The sequence below is a fragment of the Drosophila subpulchrella genome, chromosome 2R, assembly GCF_014743375.2.
Source record: "Drosophila subpulchrella strain 33 F10 #4 breed RU33 chromosome 2R, RU_Dsub_v1.1 Primary Assembly, whole genome shotgun sequence".
NCBI classification, from domain to species: Eukaryota; Metazoa; Arthropoda; class Insecta; order Diptera; family Drosophilidae; genus Drosophila; species Drosophila subpulchrella.
Window position 1 is genome coordinate 1,378,255 of NC_050611.1, and position 20,118 is coordinate 1,398,372.

The 20,118-nt window shown below is 40.3% G+C and overlaps 2 protein-coding genes across 2 annotated transcripts in view; one reads left to right on the top strand and one right to left on the bottom strand.

Annotated features, from left to right (window-relative positions):
• LOC119551824 (prolow-density lipoprotein receptor-related protein 1) overlaps positions 1-20,118 on the top strand; it is a 66,180-nt gene that overhangs the window by 22,906 nt on the left and 23,156 nt on the right. Inside the window, exons 2-4 of the mRNA XM_037861385.1 lie at positions 16,407-16,520; positions 19,500-19,625; positions 19,702-19,824. Of these exons, the coding sequence (XP_037717313.1) occupies positions 16,407-16,520; positions 19,500-19,625; positions 19,702-19,824 (363 nt within the window). The remainder of the gene's footprint in view (positions 1-16,406; positions 16,521-19,499; positions 19,626-19,701; positions 19,825-20,118) is intronic.
• Positions 14,662-15,477, bottom strand: LOC119551825 (protein nemuri). Its single transcript, XM_037861386.1, has one exon. The coding sequence runs from the start codon at positions 15,467-15,469 to the stop codon at positions 14,750-14,752; it is 720 nt and encodes a 239-aa protein (XP_037717314.1). The 5' UTR covers positions 15,470-15,477; the 3' UTR covers positions 14,662-14,749.

A 20,118-nucleotide genomic window follows, 5' to 3' on the forward strand; every position in this document is an offset into this window, starting at 1 on the left:
TATTGCACATTTACAGCTCGAGAATCACATTCAAATGTGTGTTTGCCAGCATAGTCGAGTTATCGACTTCGATTCCAGAATCCAGATTGATTTCCAATGCGATTAGTTCGCCTTATCGCAGGCTGCGTGGGGGTTTGGGTCAAACTAAGTTGAAATTCATGTCTGGACAATAAGAGGGAAATGTTGAGGCCGCATGGCGAGTTAATAAATAATGGAAGAGAAGCTCTTCAGGTGAGGTCTCAGGTGTGAAGGCCTAAGATGATATGGCAGGTTCAGCTCTTGGATTAAATCTCCTTTTTGTGTTGCCTTCTTTGTGCATTTTCTTTAGGCTCTGTTTTGAAAAGTTTCTAGAAGGTTGCGAGCTCTATGCTCTGCAGTTTGTTGCAAATCAAACATTAAAGTAATTTTCATTACCCGTTACTCGAAGAATAAAAGGGTATATTGTCTTCGGGGAAAAGTATGTAGCAGGTTGAAAAAAGCGTCTCCGACCCCATAAAGCGTATTTATTCTTGAGGCGAGTCGATCTAGCCATGTCTTCTCTGCCGTTTGAACGCTGTGATCTCGGAAACTATATGAGCTAGAGAGTTGGGATTTCAGATTTAGAATCCTAAGCTTCGTAAGCAGCGCAAGTGTGTTTCGCAAATGTGCCACGCCCACTCTAACGCCCATAAACCGCCCAAAACGTTGGCTCTTCCAGTTTTAGTGCTGAAAACAAAATTTTAGCTGAAATATATTGGTTTCGTCAATACCTATCGATTGAGCTAAAAAAAGTTTGCCACGCCCACTCTAACGTCCATATATAACGCTTACACCATAAGTGTAGGTGGCGCTTTACAGTCTAGCTTTCCGCTTGTATATCATCATTTCCTTTTCGCTTCCTATATCTGATTAACGGGTATCTGATAGTCGAGGCTTTCGAGTATAGCGTTCTTCCTTGTATATAGACTTATATTAGATTACCAAGCAACACAAGGAATATATCTAGCTTTTTTATCTAAAGTCCAATACAACGAAAAATGACATGGACAAAAGTCAATTGTTTAACCAATTGTGGCATAGGTCAGCGCTTTTGTTGGCACATCTTAAAGGTCTTTGGTCTTGGCTTTCCCCTTCAAAAGTTCACACCGATCCAAGGAAAAAGTTCAACTCGACATTACCCTTTACCTTAATGAACAAAACCAAGGCAAACAAAAAGCATTGAGACGAAAGCGAATCATGATTTGCGAAATCCCAGATTCCCCCTCATCGGACTTCATTTCTTCATTGTTTCTCAAGCTTAATGTGGGAAACTTGGCTGCAATTACAAAACTGCAGCGAGTGCAGCAGGAGCTCCTGAAACCCGAAACCAGTAAGTTAAAGCCCGTCAAAGGCGCAAATAAAATCAGGAAAGCGATGGAAAAAAGAGGAGGGGCGGGGTACGAAGGAGCCTAACAAGTTGCAGCTGGCATCAAATTTCTGCATCTAGAATGACACAGAACGAAGAGTTCTGAAGCCCGAAGGAGCTGCAGTGAGCTGCATTTCAGGCTCCTTTTTATACGGTTCCTCCTTCGTTTCTGGCCTGGCTCTTTTGGCCTGGCCAACACATGTCCAGGGCCAAGAGTAGTTGGCAGGCAGCAGGCATCAAGACTTACGACACAGACGAAATGATAAGCGGGCCAAGTGCTCGCGACGTTCGGGGAACTTGCAGATATATCTAAATTTAAACATTACATGCGTGTGCTTGAGTGTGCTTCTATATGTACGGGTATATATAAATGCACGTATATATTTATTTCATTTATCAGTCGTGATTTTTCCTTTATTCTCGTCTTATTCTTTGTTTAGGTGGCCGTTCTGAACCTGTTCGGTTCAACTGCAGCGGCAACGTGAGCGACGCACAGCAACAACTCGAACACACCAGCAACATCATGTTGAATCACAGAGAAAAAAGTGGGGAACTATCCTTATCAATACCGACGCAGTTATACACTTCCCATAAATCCAGAAAATAAATTTTATATTTGTTATTCAAATATTTTTTAAATGATAATAGCTTAATTTTACACAAAGTCAGCTTGCAATCTGTACAAGTTAAAAAAAAGGGTTATTCTGCTTACCAGTCATAATTGCCTATCTTGGAGAACACAATTCCACTGCCGAGTTCGAGCAGATCAAATGGACTAATGAAACGTATGGATAACAAACAAACTGAAATTCAGTTGCACAACTCAGAGCAGTAACAAAAAATAGCAACAAACCAGCCAGAGGTGGAAGTAAATCCTGGTCCCTGGTATCGGTCATTTTTGTCTGAAGGACAAACCACAGTCCGACATCCAGCAATCCACGAATGAGAGTCAGGGACTCCCGGGGAATGCTTTGAGCTCTTCATGGATGGTTTTAATATGTTCTCGAGGGTGATTCAATTACGTGGACTGCTCCTGTCTCAGTTACGTGGCTGCTGATGGTGCAGCTCTTTGGCTCTCCTGATTCTGATGGCACTGAGCAAATATGATACACGGAACCAAATTATGGAAACGTTTTGTGTATATATTATTTATTTATTTTAATATTGAACAAGATATAACACTATATACCAAGGAACCTGTTACATGTTGGCTAGATACAAACGGTTTACCTGCTAGTACCCGTATAGCTTTAGAATGTTTTAGTTTTATGTCAACGTTTATATGCTACATTTACGGATCTAGAATTCGGTTGTGGGGGTTTTCATTGCCAATTTGTTGTACAATCCTGTTATAATACATCGGAAATCATGGTTCGACCTGTTTCATACTTTTCCAAAACTTTAAAATATAATTTTGACTTTATTAGGTAAAGATATCAACAATTTTTAAAATATAATGTATATTTAACAAAGTCAAATGTTAAGACACAAAACTGACTAAAAAATTTGTGGCCAAGTAACTTTCAGTATGTTTTCAGAGCTTGTTTCAAAATAACTCTGTATAAAACTGATAATAATAAATTTCTCTCTGTCCAGTTACCGGGGACAGGTGGAGTCAACTGTCTTTGTTGTTTTTAATGAGCAGCGATGGGGAGCTGCAAAAGGAAGCGAGAGGAAGAAAGAGCGAGAGCGAGAGGAAGCGAGTGGGGGAGGGTCAGAGTCAAGTGCAGTCGAAGGGGTTTTTGAGGGGGTCAACAACACTGCGGCTTACCAGACTAACCGCAAAATCGCTTTGGCTTGCCTCTGACAGATGTCCCTGAGTCAACACTCCTTCTGCCTCTCCTTTTCACTCCGCATATCCTGGTCTTTAAAGGATTTCTTGCCAAAAAGTTTTCGTTTAAGTGAAAATCATGTTTGTCCTCGTTATCCGTTGGTCACGTTTGTCTATTATTCTGAAATTTCCCCAGGCTGTGCTTTACGAGTAATATTTTTATAATGCCCCTTTCTTTATGACAATTTGTGTGTGTATTATGCGGTGATGAATGATAATAAGTATAATGTTCTTTATGCCTGTTGAAGAAGTGCTTTAAAGCAGTTTTAGATGCCTCACCGAAATGAATATGTTCCCCATGTAAGTTATTGAGAAACCTCCCTTGTTGGATCCACTATGAAGTAATTCCCAGAAAGATCAGCGGCTATACAGAAGCAAAAATATTTCAAAATATTAAATAATTTGTTTTCTTCATATAATTCATATTTTCTTACTTCATTTTTGACACTTTGATATTTAACTTTTACTTTATGAGACTAAATTCTGATTATCTAGTACCGAATATGGCGATGTCTTTTTGATGTCTTTGCTCATATCCTCGTACGTAACATTTTCTTCCTTTTTGAATACTACACATATAAGCCAAAATTCAGGGTATGAAGTCCCGAATATGCCGACTTTATTATTTATCTCTCTAATATCTTTGTTCCTATCCTTGTCCATAACATTTTCTTTATGTGTCGAGATCGGTGAACGCCTTATACGCATATATACAGACCAATTTAATTTGAATGTCTCAATTCTCATCTAATTATCCCATTGTGTCAGTGCCCGAGTGTTCTGTGTGATTTATGCCACTTGAGGGAACAGATAAAATAGATCAACGCCCGAAAAGTTTAAGGCTGTATAAGAGGGACTCTCTTGCATCGGATAATTACAAAAACAGAGGGGCAAATAAAAATTATATTGTTCGGAGGCTCTTTGGATAGCCCGCACTCCGGCACTTAGCTAATGAAAAGAAAGAACCCCTAAGAGAAATGCGAATGGAGATGGGATGGCGATGAGGAATGGGGCGTGTGGCATGCTAAGTGTAATGGAAATTTTTCCACTAGGCCAACTGCTCCCATCCTCTAATCAAACTGGGGGCTAATTGAGGCCGGCTCACTCGATTTGCCCCTTTTCCCCATCCTCCAGTCTCCAGCCCCTAACTGACTGGAAAACATTTGCTTCCTCTACATCAGCAGCCAAGGAATACGGCCGCATTGTGAGCAGTTTACGGCAGCTCAGTTTAACATTCGCTTTTATGGCATTTTGATAGCTGCAACATCTTCTCTAATAACTGCCCAGTCACCGGACAATGGGCTGCGAACAGCAGTCCCCAATTAAATAAATCGATAACTGTTTGCCGAAAATAAATGCTTCTTTATGGGCATTTGATTGCTCGTATAAACGCCAATTGAATTTGTACAACAATCAATTGAAATGATGGATTTTATAAGCCTGACGTACGACATTAAAATGTGTTGCTGTCAGTAAATACTAGTCATAATAAATCAAAACCTCATTTATCAATTCATTTCAAATCGACGCGAAAACTATTGAAACCGATCAAAGGTCAGTATGTTCTTAGATGACTTATAACTCTTGATATTTGTTTCTTTTTTTAATATTCTTGTGTTGGAATTCTTATCGTTGAAAGTAAATCTATTTTTAAAACACAAAATAATAATTTGATATTCGCATTGTACATTTATTAAGTATCATTTTGACCATTGATCAATGTTAATTTAACATAAAGGAATATTATTTCTTGGATTTACTCTTTTTGGAAATTCTATCCAATCGAAAAAGGCAAAAAAGCGATAGTTATTCTTTTATTAATAAAATCAATATTAAAAACTTTCCGAAGCAGAAACAGAAAACTAAATCAAGATGGCGAACTCAATAAAGTGATACGCCTCGCATTTAAATATAATGGATAATGAATTTTATCAAAATGATCCTCTAATCTTATGAAATTGTTCTCTGTGCAGTATAAAAAACTAGTTTTACACTTTTGATATAAAATACTGTGTTTTAGTGTCTCTCCAAGTTTTGATAATAAGACCACTTACATTTTATCGAAGCCAGCTGTACGAGTAAGCATGAACATTTATTATTTAGGGCTCCCAGGCCCACTGTACAGTGCAACATTGTGCCCTTGTCACGTCTGCCTCAACTATGGAAGCGTGTGAGCCATGCCAACGAAAGTGTTGTCCGCTGCTCGGCATTATGGGAATCGGAAGGGGGTGGACTGATGCCACTGCTGCAGATCTTGGTGGGTGGCACCTGCGTTGATTACGCAATTGGGGGTGCCGAGACATTGTAGGCAGACATGCCACTGAAAGATGATGTTCTTGCGAGAGATCCCGTTCTTAGTGTCGTTGCTGTAACTATTTTTACTGCGATTTTCATGCTCTGCTGCCTTCTTGAAGAAGGTCTTACTTTCATCGTTTATTGCATGGAAAAGTTTTGCAATAATTTTTTATTTACTTGGCTTCGCCCCCTCTGCACCCACCAGTATTTTTTATTGCATCGTAGTGTGCCTGGGAAATGGGAAATAGTAGTGGAGGCAACAATTTTCTTTAGCCCTAGCCCCCCGAAACTTTGCCACTTAAAATATGCGTAGCTCCAACTTTTCCCTAACCCAACTCTTCTGGCTGGCTAATCATTTGGAGCGTTTTTTGCGGCCAATGTCAGAGCAATAAAAAGAGGGCCTCAAAGGTCAGAGGTGGAGTCACGTTTTAAAAGTCATCAGCCAGGGATCCACAAGTGCCTCAAAGTGCTGGCCACCTCAAAGGCTCCAAGGGAGTGCTTTTCGGAAGGAGCAGGCCGATAAAGTGAATAACGAATGGAGCAGCTAAGAGGATAATGGGGATATCTTGGTCCCAAAAACATTGTCGCCTGGCAATCACTTCAGGCGAAGTAGCTACACAATTCGAGTTGAGTAGTTGGGTAAATAAATTGGTTGTTCTACATGGCGTGTGTCTAATATGTGGTTAAACATTGTGTATGCGCCACAAAAGACGAACAGGGCGTAAAGCTCTGTCAACAGCATAATGAAATCACCACAAATCAAACTGTGTACTAATTTGGGGCCGCACAATTTTCTCTAAAATAAAACCGAAGCGCAATGAATAAAATTAAAGTTGGCTTAAAAAATGCAGAAAGTTTTGCTTCCTTTTAACAATTCCTGGTCAAACTTTTTACCGAATTTGTAATGGTTAATATTGTTGTATGAAGTAAAAATATATTGTTCGCCTTAACAATATTAATTAATATTTTATAATCTTAAATAAAATCATTTCTTTTAATTGGGGCTTAAGTGTGTAATACAGATCCACCCCACTCTTGTTAGAAACAGTATATGTAATATGTATTTTATTCCAAATTTTGTAATTTTAACTCAACAATTTTGTTGTATAAACACCCCCACATCCAAATTATGGTGTAATACATTTATTTATCTTGCAAAGTGAAGTAACAATGGGTATTCTTAATCGAAGAATCCACTTTTGTAATAGAGCTTTTAATATTACAACAGCCTCTCCAATTTACAAGGCATAGTGCTCAGAACACTCTATGCCAAAGTGTTTAAAAATGAATAGAAATCATCGATTGATTGCTGTTTGCTGTGGTTGTCGCTGGAGTTTTTTGTGCTGCAGCAAATGCATTCATTGTCCCCGGGTACGACAAGTACATGACAATGACAGACACGACAAGCCACAACACATCCACGCCCCACATCCTTCCCGGTTCTTCCGCCCTTCCGTCCTGACATCCTTCCTTCCTGCCCAGAAACAAGCAAAATGAATTTGCAGTCTTAGGAGTTGGGAAATCAATGGGAGACAAAAAGAAAATCATTTAAAGCCTGGTTGTTCGGCTCCACTCAACTGGCAGTAACAGAACCAACAACAACCATGTCAGCTAAAGAAGATTGATGATCGCTTACATATAAATCATAGTGCATCAGATAGCAGGGGAGGGGGGCTGCTCCAATAATATAACTTTTGCCACAACTAGAAAATTGTGTTTATAAACATTTGCGAAGGAAATTTTCAACATCCAGAAAGAGATTGAAAAGACGAGAGGCCCACAAATGTGATGATGATGATGATGATGCAGGCCGGGGAAAGCATGAAAAGGCATCAAGTGCTTTAAGTTATTGACTCAAACCCTAACCCGAAACTTGAACACAACATGAACCTATGGAAGGGTAAAGTTTGCAGACTGCAAAATAATGCTGCCCTGGAAAAGTTTGCATTGTCTGTGCACATTTTTCAGTTCTGCATACTTTTTATTTTAATCAGTGAGTTCGACGTTATATGCATTTTTATACACTATTGATTTAGATTTGCTTCTTCTCTGTGCTTAAAAAACTTATTTGGCAGAATTTTAAGTACTTGGATATCCTCATTTTATATAATAAATATTTTTGGGTGGCTTTATAGATAGAGTATAAACGCTTGCTTACCATTTGAAGGGTATATTTATGAAAATTCGCTACATTTTATTTCTAAAATTTAATATTTGGACTCAAAGTTAACTTTGTTAATATGCAGTTTTTTTACAAAAAGGTGTTGAAGTCTTTATTGTTTCCTTAGCTCCATTTCTCCTCAAGTTTTGCCTCATTAATGCAAGTTTGGCCTTTAGGCAACCAAAAAACATAGCAATAAAATGGAAGAAAAATTGGTAGTGCGAGTGCGAAAGGAAAGCAGAGGGAGCTCTTTTAAATATTTGCTACAAAGTTTTTCCTCAAATGCAAAGAGAAAGTTTTGCAGCCCTTTTGCAGGATTCCTCCTCCTCGCAGTTTTCCCCATTTATGTCCCTCGACAAGCGTTGATGATGCTGCAACTTTTTATGGTCCATCCGGATGCAAAATAATATCTCAATTTTCGGCAAAGTGTGCAAAGGGAAACTGGATAGTCTTGTAGAAAGTCAAATAGACTGGCTTATTATTTTTTTGAAAAATGGGCAATGCACTCAGGTGGTTTTCTTACTGATGTGAATTTCGACATGCTTAATATCGTAGTCCCCTTTCTTGCTAACTCATAAATGTTTCAAAAACTCCGATAGAAAAAGTTCTCGTTCATTTTTTTGCCACCCCAAAAACAATTAAATTTAATAAACGAAGCACTCATTTACAAGTTTGTGTGGTTACAGACAAAACAAATTGCTTGCCCAGTTGAAGTAAAGTTAGGGTTAAAGTTTTATTTTACTTTTCGGTTCTAAGTGATTTGGCTTTTAGCAGTGCACTGGCTCAGCCCCCATTTTCTCCATTGGGCCGGGCAGAAAGCACGTAATAAACTCGATTTAAGTGCCGAAAACATACGGCCACAGACAACAAACCGAGCGAGCAAACCGAAACCAAAAACGCCGGCAAAGTCCAATGTCCACGACAAACAAGCCAAAGCCGGACACGGCTATCTGCCCCAAAGCTATCCCAAAATGTCCTCCCCCCCAACGCCATCCTATTCAAACATGCAGAGATGGCAGCGAGCTATTCTGAAAAAATTAACCCAAAAAGAGAACAACTGGCCAAAGCTAAAATAAAATGGTTAGGAAACAAGAAAATTGGTTTTTCCTTTCGCCTTTACAAATTTAAATTCATAGAAATGTATTTGGAATTTTTCCTCGACTGTATTATAAACTGCGGTGTCTAACTCTTTTTGGATTATGACATAATTAAAATATTTTCATTATATACGGAAATAAAATTATTCACTTTTTGTGCACAGAAACAAAATTAAGAAGACATCATGTTTTTCTCTCCTTTTCTATTGTGAAGAGTTTCGAATATGGCTTTCTCGCTCTCACCCAGAGTAATTTAAGGCGATATTTTCTCAAAAATGAAATCCAAGAAATGATAAAAGTTATTCCATGCGTATATCAAATTGATCGTTGTTTTCTTTCTGTGTGGAAAAGCTGTATTGGCATCTCTTTAGGAGAAATGTCGGCGGTGTTTGGCCTGTCATGGCCTGCAAACTCAATCCTCCCATCCGCTTTCACAGGCGCAATTCAGAACCGATTCCCGTATGCATTTAAAGTACATTTATGTCAATCACGCTCATTATGCGCACTTCGGTGCATTAAATTATGCATAGGGACATGGAGAGGCGAACGGGCAAGGATATCGCATCAGATGGGGCTGTCGATATAAATGAAAATTGAGACCGCAGTACAAGGAAGTTGAAATGCCAACGGAAGCCGCCATATTTGTATGTACGGCCAGATGCTGGACGGCACCGCAGCGGGGAAAACCCCACAGGATGCAGCTCCTGCTTCCTGTTTCCTCCGGGCCCCACGGCTTGCTTTTGACCATGCCCAGCCGGAAATCTGTACCGCCCTCAACACTCTGTCACCTTTATCACGTTTTTATGCCTGGAATCATCTATAATGAAATTAATTTTTAAAAGCATGGGCATTCTCTTTTTTTTGCTTATCAATTTAGCGGATGCAAATTTACTACCAATACACGGAGAAAATAATGAATGTCCTGCTTTCCGTATTATATTTATTTTAGTTTTTGGTTAACAACCTATTCCGTATTTAAATACTCAGTAAAAATATACATATATAATGTGCTATGGTCACTTTAAATTGTATTTTTATTGAATATTTAGATTTCCTATTCTCCGTGTACAATATCCTTTTATTTTTTATTAAATGCTTTTTTAAGCCATCGATTTTTGAGGAGTGATAAACGTTGCCTTGGTACCGCTTATTAAAAGTAGCTGCGAAAATGTTGTGACATCAAAAAAGAATCTTCCCAGAGAGTTGTGCAAATTTTCACAAAGTTTTCCATTAAAGGCGTAAGAAGACGAAAAGCTGGCGAAAAGCATTGAGACGGGTGATGGCGGAAGTAAAAGTGATGTGTGAACTGCAAATTGCACGAGCTGACAACGGAAATTCGTCGGCTGCCGGCAGTGAAAATCTTTACGATATTCATGGACCCAATTCGGAGTGAAGGATGCTCTGAGTTTCGTGTGGGAAGTTTAACATTCAATCGTTAAGTTTGTTGTGAATTTAAGGGGCAATTATGCAGCTCGTCATAATTTATCGATGTCTGGCAACATTTTAACCACAATTGTGTTCAAGGATGGTATTCATCATTCCATAGGAAATTAAAGCCTTAAGAACATTATCAAGTGGCTTTTCATTTCGAGCGTCAGTTCCAACACATTAAAACATTTTATTCTCAGACAGATTATAACCAACTTTAGAGAGAGAGGTCTTAATATAAATAAGGGCTTTTAGAATAATTTAAATGTGTTTCATACTTGTTTGCTGAAGAGCTCAGAGATCTTAAGTCCTGTTATAAAAAGTTAGTTAGCAATGTGGGAATTAAAAAGATGTAATTACTTGAATTATAAACAGAAAACATAAATTTGTTAGAACCATGCAGTTTGTTAAGACATGCAATAAATTCACACAATATAGAGATAGAAAAAATAAATAAAATTTCGTTTAATTTTTTAATCAAAAACCCTAAAAATTACACAGTTACTCATTAAAGTGAGCAGGGCTTATTGCAAGTGTAATTACATTTAATTAATTGTTTGATATAAATTTCAATACCAATTTGTTGACCTTTTATTTCCGTAATAAACACCAATTGTCCTTAATTATGAGCGCAGCCTCGATGCAGTTGGAAGTTCAGGCATCACGAAATCCCTGAAATCTCTGGCACATTGCTCAGCCGACAACTGCCGCTCCCCTCAAACAACCAGAGACAACAACAATCACGGAAAATTGTGTGTTGCATACCCCTCAGGCGTGGCACGTACTCCTGCCAACTGTCAACGCGTCATTCAGCGCGCTAATTAAGTGAAAAACTATGTTACACACAGACAACCAACGCGCACAAACACACATCTTTTTGACCCAAAAAGCAAACAAAAACATGAGTAAAAAAACAAGAAGGAAAGTTTTCCTAGAGTTCTCGACTAGAAGGTACCTGGCACACAATAAATCTAGTCATACATTAACTGGATTTAATTGAAATAGCCACTTCTTAAAAGAAATCCAATCAGTTATGCAAGAATCAAACAGGCCTTTTGTTTTATTTTAAATATAATTATAAAATGGCTAGAGAAATTATTAACACAAATATTACTTTGAAAATCTTTTTTTGAAAGGTTACAAATAATTATTTCTAAAAAACGTTTGTATCAATCAGTTATTAAAGAATCAAACAAAAGTCGTGAGGCCTTTTACCTTACTTTAACGACTTTAAATAGGATAATATAACGCAAGTGAATTTATTAACACAAATATTCCTTTAAGAATCTATTTTCAATGGATAAAATCAATTATTTCTAATGACGTTATGAATACCTGAAAATCCAGTGATCGATTTTTCATCATTCCAATTTTTATTTTAAAAAATTCCATTTCTTCCCCAAGCAAAAGGTTTCCGTATGGGTATCTAAAACATAAACTAAAACCAATATACCCCTTAGAGTACTGGGTATAAAATGCGCGCAAAGTTGTTGACAAATAGAGGGGAGCAGAGGTGGGGAAGGCGGGGGGTAAAGCTGAACTGGATCTGAGTCCTGAATCCGAAACTTTCTGCTTTCCGTGTGCGCCCACATAATTCGCAACAGCGACAGATGCAAATTTCCCTTCGAGCCCAAAAGGCGCTTAACCCGTTTTCCTGTTGATGGAAAAACAAGCGGAGATTCAGGGCAGAGGTCGGGTCGCTCGAAATCAGAGCAAATAGCTAGGAACAAGGACTTTAAAGCTCAAGTAATAGAGCTGCGTTAAAGCCCCGATAGAATTAAAGGGCCAGCGCCGAAAAAGGAAACCAAGTTGGAAACTAAAGCGTTGGCACGTCCTGCCAGCCAAGAGTCAATTAAAATTTCTATTTGATTTGGCAAATGTCAGTGGCAGGCAGCCGTCTGCTGGCAGACCATTCGGGGGAGACAGGACCTGAAACAGAGACAGGATCACAGGACCACTCGCCCACACAACCGTCCAGCCGGAGGAGTACTTGCCCCATCCCATTGTGCTGACCAACTGCCAGCAGCAGTCCAGACAGATAAGAGCAACTCGAAATTGGCTACAGGTAGACAGAGTAAACACAGGATAACGTCTCTCAATGTTCTCGAAAGGAATTTCGCTGGGGAGAGAAGCGATGTAATGAAAATTATCTTTAATTAATAAAACTCCTATAGTCTGACATTTTATGGAAGAAAGTACGTAACTTAAGTTTTAGTACATTTATTTAGTTTATACTCGTTGAGTAAAAAGGTATATTGTATTCGTCAGAAAGTATGTAACAGGTAGGAAGGAAAGTATAAAGTATATAATAATATAAAGTTATACCCATTTTCGTCCGTCCGTCCATTTTCCTGTATGTACGCGGAGTTCTCTAAATTGTATGTATAAAACCTAGAAAGTTGGGATTAAGCGTACAAGTTCTGGTGTTCTAAGGCAGCCCAATTTAGTTTCAGCATAGTGCCACGAGTGCAAAAGTCTGTCTGGCGCCCACAGATATAAATATTTTATTTTAGTGTACATTTTAGTTGGTTTTATTAACCCATACCTTTCCACATGCCAATAAACATATCAATCGCAATAATATACTCAAAGATCTGAATAACTAAGTTTATAGGTTACAAGGACCTTGCATAGTCGGAGGTACCCGTACCATCCTCTAGGTGGCTCTAAAATTGTATTTTATAAGTGTTCAACAGACTAAGCCTTGTTTCTTGCTTTAAGGTTGGTTAGTTAAGTAAGAGTATCTCCTAGTTTTGTTTAAATTAACAGATTGCATCTTTAACAAACTAGTTTGCTATCCAACTAAATAATCTTTTTTATAAAACATCATGTTTAAAAAGAAATTTAGAGATATTAAAACGTATTTATTAAACTTCGGAGTTCTTTAATATGTGTCTTATGTAAATGAAATGATAAATTTAGTGACATTCCATTCACCTTATCGTCTTCATTTTTTTTGAAGTATTTTAATAAGGTGCGCAATATTTAATTTCGTAAAAACCTTTATACACCAAATCCAACTGAAATCAGAAGAATTTTCTGTGGAACATCCTTATACAAACGATTGGCATGACGACGTTGTCAGGTAAACGAACCCAACCAGGGCAAAAGATAAGCTGAAGGGAAAACAAACTGAAATTGAGTGCATCCCAGCCAGAGTTGGCGGAGAAGTTGGCTCCCAAGCTGCACCGCCAATCCTTTATTTTGATTTTTATGTGGAGCAAGCACTAAAGCTCAATATGAACTAAATCAAAAAGAGGCGTAAAACTAATTTCGAACAGTGCAAAAGCGGCTAAACGAAATTGCAGCGCTCTATAATTTATGGGGTCATAGAAGAAAAGCGGCATAAATACATAAAAAAGCACTATAACAAAAGCGGAATAGCTGGCGAAATTTATGACTTGCGGTTGCTACCTGGCACACACACCTGTGTGTATGAATTCGCGATAAAAACTTTCTCTGCTGCAGTACGTGAGTATTTGGTTCGAAAAGTATGCTACAATAAAGTTTATTCCATCGGATATGTACAGCGATATTTGCAGATCGTTGCTGCTAAGCCCTTGTTTTACGTTGAGCTGAAAACATTACTCCTGGGGAATTAAATATAAATTAATTCGGTGCTAGTTTTCTGCTGAGTTTTAATTTATTATTCGCTGAATTTATTCCAATAAAAAACTTCCAACCTGCAGTAACCTACATAAAATGCAAAAAGGCAACTAAGGAAATATATTCAATGTATTCAGCGGACACTAGGTAATTAAATTGGTTATGCTAAAGCGTGGCTAATTTAAATAGCATGGCCCAATAATAATTGCTTCTGGCCAGCCTCGGCCATTTGAAAAAAATTTAGCATGGAAATATGATCAGTTTCCTATTAACATACGTTTTAATCAAGAGTACTTTTGCACTAGATCCTCTGGAACTTGATACTACGAAAATAGATTGCTCTGTCAATGGAACCCTGGAAAAGTGTCCCAGTCCCTGCCCGGAAACTTGTGAATTTCTAAGCGGTTCCTGTTTCAATAAATGTGGGGGCCCTTGCGTCTGCAAAGAGGGCTACATAATCGATCCTGATCGCAGGATTTGCGTCCTCAAATCGGACTGCCCAGCTAATATGAAGCAGACTACGCTGCGCAGGCATTATCCTGTGAATATTGAATTCTTTGGCTCCTACATACTGTTTAATCTAACGGATTACAAGAGTATTGAAGTGAATATACCCGCAAGCTAAAAATAAATGAATATTTAAAGATTAAAAACAATGTTTTTAAGATACTTTTATCGTAGGATTATTAAAATTGGAATAGGCTTGTTTTAAATTAAAAACTGTTTTAAAAAAACACATAAGACGCGATATATTCGCTAACTCGGCAAGTCTTTAGGTTTTAAATATTAGGAAACGGCTCCTTTTTATTTTTGAACGACACTCATCTGGAAATTCGATGGGAAAAAAGAGGCAGGCAAAGTATGTGGTTTTTGTTTATTTATTGTAAGTTTGGCTGCTGTTTAAACGAGTTGTAAAGCTGCATTCAGAGGTGGGGGTACTTAACGCTTTAGGCCACCTTGGTGGCTGGCGCTGCAGTCGTCTTGATGGCGGCTGCTTTGTTTTTCTGGCCCTGGCGTTTGTTCTTGTTGCCCGTTCGCCGCTTGTTGCCGCTGCGCTTTGATGGAGTGCGTTTGCGTTGGCCACGACGACCGCGCCTTCCCTTGGCCCCGCACCGGCGATTGCCCCCCCTGCGGTTCTTGCGGCCACGCCCCTTCCGTCCGTTCCGCCTTCCGCCGCGCCTGCGATTAACTGGCTCAGCCCGGGACAGCTCACTTTTCTGTTCGAGTTCCTGCTGGGGCTCCACGAGATCCTGGACTTCATCGGTGGGCTCCTCCTCCTGCTCCTGCTCCTCCACCGCTTGCTGGTGCTTCAATCCAGTCTTTGTCTTGGGGTATGCGGTGTTAGAGGTTAGCTTTTTGTTATCCAGATTTTGTATCACCTCGTCCTCATCGCCTTCCTCCGCCTCGTCCCTGGCATCGTTGCCTTCCTCCTCGTCCTCATCCTCGTCGGCGTCGTTGGCCAGATCCTCTTCGTGCTCCTTAATGTCATCGCCATCCTCTTCGTCCTGCTGGACGGCATAATACCTGGCATTCAGGCGCTGGAGGAGACTCAGCTGCTCCGGACTAGGTCTGGCCTGGATGGTGGTCCTCCTGGGCTTGGCCGAGGTGCCAGTTCCAATGCTGAGCAGTGCCACCAGGGCAACGAGCAAGAGCCACTTCAATGACATGACTGTTGGATACATTATGTTGCTGCACTAACCCCAAACCATGGCTTTTATGGGGTCTCAAGGTTCAGCTTTTGGCGGCTGAGTAAACGAGGCGACCTTTTTGTTTGACTTTGGAAAGTGGGTCTTGGGGAGTGGAATATGTTGTTATCAGGAAGCTCGAAGCATTTCCGACACCATCTTTTTTCAGCGCTAAGCAAATTTAAATTAGTTTTTTATTGTTTACGAAATGTTGGAAACAGCTTTGACCGGCCTAATGATGCAGTGTTCCTGAGTCACGTACTTCGGCATTTGGCTCCCAACAATGTGGCTCCGTTGTTAATGTTTAATTGTAGGCACGTACTGGGGCTACAGCAACTGCATAAACATTGAAATTATCTGGCGTTCTCAGGGAAGAGAGAGAGAATGGAACAGCATCAGGCTTTTCGGTGGGCTGTCGGTGGGTGGTTGGTAAGGCGGCCTTAACACGTCCCCACTCTGCATGTCAAATGGAAAAATAATTTGGCAACCTATTGGTCACAGCTGTGGATCAAATATTATTATTCGGGAATAATTTATGTGAGCGTGCGTTGATTGCGGTCTCGATTAGAATAATGCGCAATAAGCAGAGATAGAAATTGTTCATCATAATGGAAAATATGCCAGTGCTTTCGATTCTTTATTTAAATTTTAGTTTATTTATTTTCGTAAATGCATCTCGTGCATCTTAGGCTGCTTTAATTAACCAGCTAAGAGGATCAACCATACTGCTAGGATAAATGGCTGCTTGGCAACCATGGCACTTTTGGAGATTACCATAATTGCTTCCATTCCACACACCTCCTTGCATTCATTAAAATTCAAACTTGGACGCAATTGATTGAATGGCTGCCTCCATTTGCCCGTTTCCCTTTCCTTGCCGCCCTGAGTGACCATTATTCCGTCATCTCTCCCATTGCAGGTCCCTGCCCAGCCTCGTACTTCACATGCAACGATGGATTCTGCATACCGATGCGATGGAAATGCGACTCCAAGGCCGACTGTCCGGACATGTCCGATGAGGGCAGCGAGTGCGGTGAGTACCCAATGTGTCCCCCGATCCGTGTAAGTCCGGGTGGAATCCGGGAATCCACAAGAGCTGCCGAACCCCCGCTGGGGACATTAGCAGGCGGTGATTGCTTTATTATTGGTTTGACTGTTTGGTCGGAACGCTTTCTGGCCATTCCCCGTGTGTCCGTCCTAATGACAGGTGGGCGGGCCTAAAAATTCACCGCAAATACATGGCCCAAAGTACCGGGCCCATTCACCGGCTGTCCGTAGCAAATGCAATTAGTTGTCGAACCATTTTTGGCCGACAAATCCGTAGACTGAAAGCCTGTCATGGACCTTAAAAGCCAACTCTGGTCGACTGTCATTGGGAAATTTAAGCGTTTGTCCTTAACACTCTCGAGGGCTGATAAGTGGAAAAAGCCACAAGACTAAAATTAATGTGTGCCCATTTTTATCTTTCTCTGTTTTTTTTCCTCCGCTGAATGACAACGGCGAACTGCAACAATTGCTGCTGGCCCGGAGAGTTCTGGCATTTTTAATTTAATTTTTATGGCACTGCAGCCGGAGAGAGAACGACAACGACAACTCAGACGACAAATTGTCGGCAAATATTAATGCAACAGATTATAATAAATGTGCCCGGCACATCGTTGTCATCTACATTCGCCCAACTCCCCCCACTTTCTCCTTATGTACTGCCCCCTCCCTCCGTTCGCGCAATTTCAATTAAACTGAACTGAACTGAACTGAGTGCAGACATACGTACTGGCACACACACAGAGTTTATAAAGTGTTGTCATATATATAAGCCTCTTGATATATTGCATTTAAACTGGCCTCGTTACACTAGCGACAAAAAAGTTTTCTCAGATCTCCTCTCCATATAAATTTATTCAAATTTATACGCAACTTTTAAATGAGGCTTGACTTAAATGGACTCTCGGGATTTAAAAACTGTGAATATTTGAGCTTTGGCAATATTTTAGTTGCCACTTTTGAGGGAGTTATTTGATGGGGGGCGCAAACCGCTAGGGAAAATTTCAAATGCAAATACATGTGAACTTTTTTCGAAGTTCTAATTTAAAAATAGGAAATGTTTAAGCCTTAAAGGTGTAATTATTTTCTAGGTAGTTGTTTGTTAGTCTCTAGTTTTTGATTACAAATTGTAACAGTAAATGTATACCAATTTTTGGTAAATTTCGAAGAAGCTTAAGGTTTAGTTCAAAATCTATGCCCATTAATTCCTTTCCCTTCATAACTACTTTCATAATCCTTCACTTTTCTTCCAATTCCTGTTTTGTTCAAAATGTATTTGTTTACCATTTTCGAGTGTATCAACTTTTACGAGGTCTCTTTCTCATTTCTCTGCAAATGGAATGTGCACGGGAACAGCAGACATTACGGACAATATTATAATATTTTCCTGTTTTCCTAGAGTCATACATTTGTGCTCCTTGTGAGCATTTCAGAGATGCAAATTGTTTGACACAAATAAAAGGAAAATGTGCAAAGAAGAATTCAAATAACGCGTTGTATTCTCGCCGCATTGGAGGTCCAAATCAAAGGCAGCCATGACAATGCCTTGACAGCGGATGGGTGGCATGGGTGACACTCCTTCAGGGGGTGGAGAAACCGGGATCCGGGAGGCAGGAGCACAAGGAGCGACATCCGACCGACATGCGCGACTATAACCATAAAAGCCACATTGGCGACACATGGGAACGGCCAAAAATATTTCGCTTGCCAAGAGGTTAAACTCCAGAAACAACCATTGGACGTGTCCATGTCTCCGTCTGCCGTGCTTCCGTATTCCCGTACTCCCGTACTCCCGAATTCGCGTGGCAATTTCCATGGCGCTGGCGGAGGGCAACACGGATATAATACGTAATAAGCCCAAGGGCATGCAGTCACGGGGTCCAGAGTGAAGTTTACATTTTTTATTTCGCCCCGAACGCAAAGAGCACGGAGCTAACAGGACCAGAAATTTTGTCAGGGGAGCAGTGGAGACGGCGTTCTGGGATGCTGACCACCACCAAACTGGATCCCGGCATTTATTTAATCAACTCTGGCCCTCGGAAATGGTCAAAAATGATGTTGCCGGCCAATTGTTAAACATTTTCAAGTGCCACGGGGAGTTCAACTAACTGGAAGCAAAGTCAACTCAAAAAATTAACGTTCCATTTAGCCAAGCGTATTTGTCACGGTTATTTTTTTCATGGTCCTCCAAGGGTTGGCCATTGTCACCCCCCAAAAAAAAGAATAGAACTCGTTCACTTTAATAAAAGTCGAGCTAATTGGGTAATGACCATGAAGGGGAGAAGGAATGAAGGGAACCTAGGGTTATTTTCCATTTTAGAAAGCTGCGTTACCAGATGGTCGCCAACCTAATTTGTTTCTTTTTAAAATGAATGTATTTCTCTGGGAAAAAATATGTGTGGTATGTTCAGTTTGCCATTTACAGATATGGGGTGCCAAATGTTAGAAGATATGTAGCCTTCCATTTTCCCAAAAGATGCAACTACCCCTATTCCCAATTAAAATTTCCCAAAATAGGAGTTACAGCTTAAAAATTGCATGCTTACCCACATTTTCGTAGTTCTCTAGGACTATAAATTACACCTTAAACCTGATAACCATATTGATGACACTTTCCAATTCCCCCCATACAACCCCATGTAACCCTTTCAAATTATAAGTGCCAGGATTACACAGTTATTTCTAGGATTTTCCACTTAAAGTGGAAGTTCAAACTTTTATATCTGCCGAAAGTTGGCCACGGCTGCCCTTGTTTGCGTGTTATTTACGATATCTCGCGAAATAATTCAGCGATTTGTACGAACAACAGCAGAAGCAACTTTTTGTTGGCCGAAAAGCGGACCAGCGAACGAGCCACCGGCCCCAATCCAAGACCACTAACAAACCCCACCATAAATCTTCATTTCGGTTATTGTTATTGTACGGGAGGAGTGGAGTGTACTGAGCTTGGTTCTGTTCTGTTTTCCAGCCGGGGCGCCCAAGTGCAACGAGGGACAGTTTCGGTGCGGGGTTACCCGCCACTGCATCCCGAACAATTGGCTCTGCGACGGGGAGTTCGACTGCGGCAAGGGCGACACATCCGACGAACTGAACTGTAAGTAAGCCGCGGGCCCTTCTAGCGCCACCCACTAAACCGCCTCCTTGCTTTCTGACTTCCTTATTTCGACCAGGTCCGAATGGCGCTACGCCCAAGTGCCGCGCCTTCGAGAGCCAGTGCCGCAACGGCGACTGCCTAGAGTTGTCCCGCTTCTGCGACGGCCGCTGGGACTGTGATAACGATGAGCTGCAATGTGGTAAGTGGGTGCAGCTGACCGAAGCGGCTAATTGGGCCGCCGAAAGCCAACTCAATCGGTTTCCGCCGGCCAATACTGCTAAACAGGGCCAGTATCATAGCGCGGCCAATTATTGTATTGATATGGAAATGTCTTAATTATCCAATTCGTAATCTAGTTGCGTAGTTATCTCAGGTACTCAAATTTAATATAGGTAATTTGTACCACGAAGTTTAAACTCCAGTTCACGATTTCATTAGTTTCCTTACTTAAATTATGAAGGTGCCTAGGATATTTGGGAAAGGGAATCAATAC

Bases quoted from the DNA above. Each gene is read 5' to 3' on its own strand.
- LOC119551825 (XM_037861386.1), bottom strand. From the start codon at position 15,469: ATGTCATTGAAGTGGCTCTTGCTCGTTGCCCTGGTGGCACTGCTCAGC.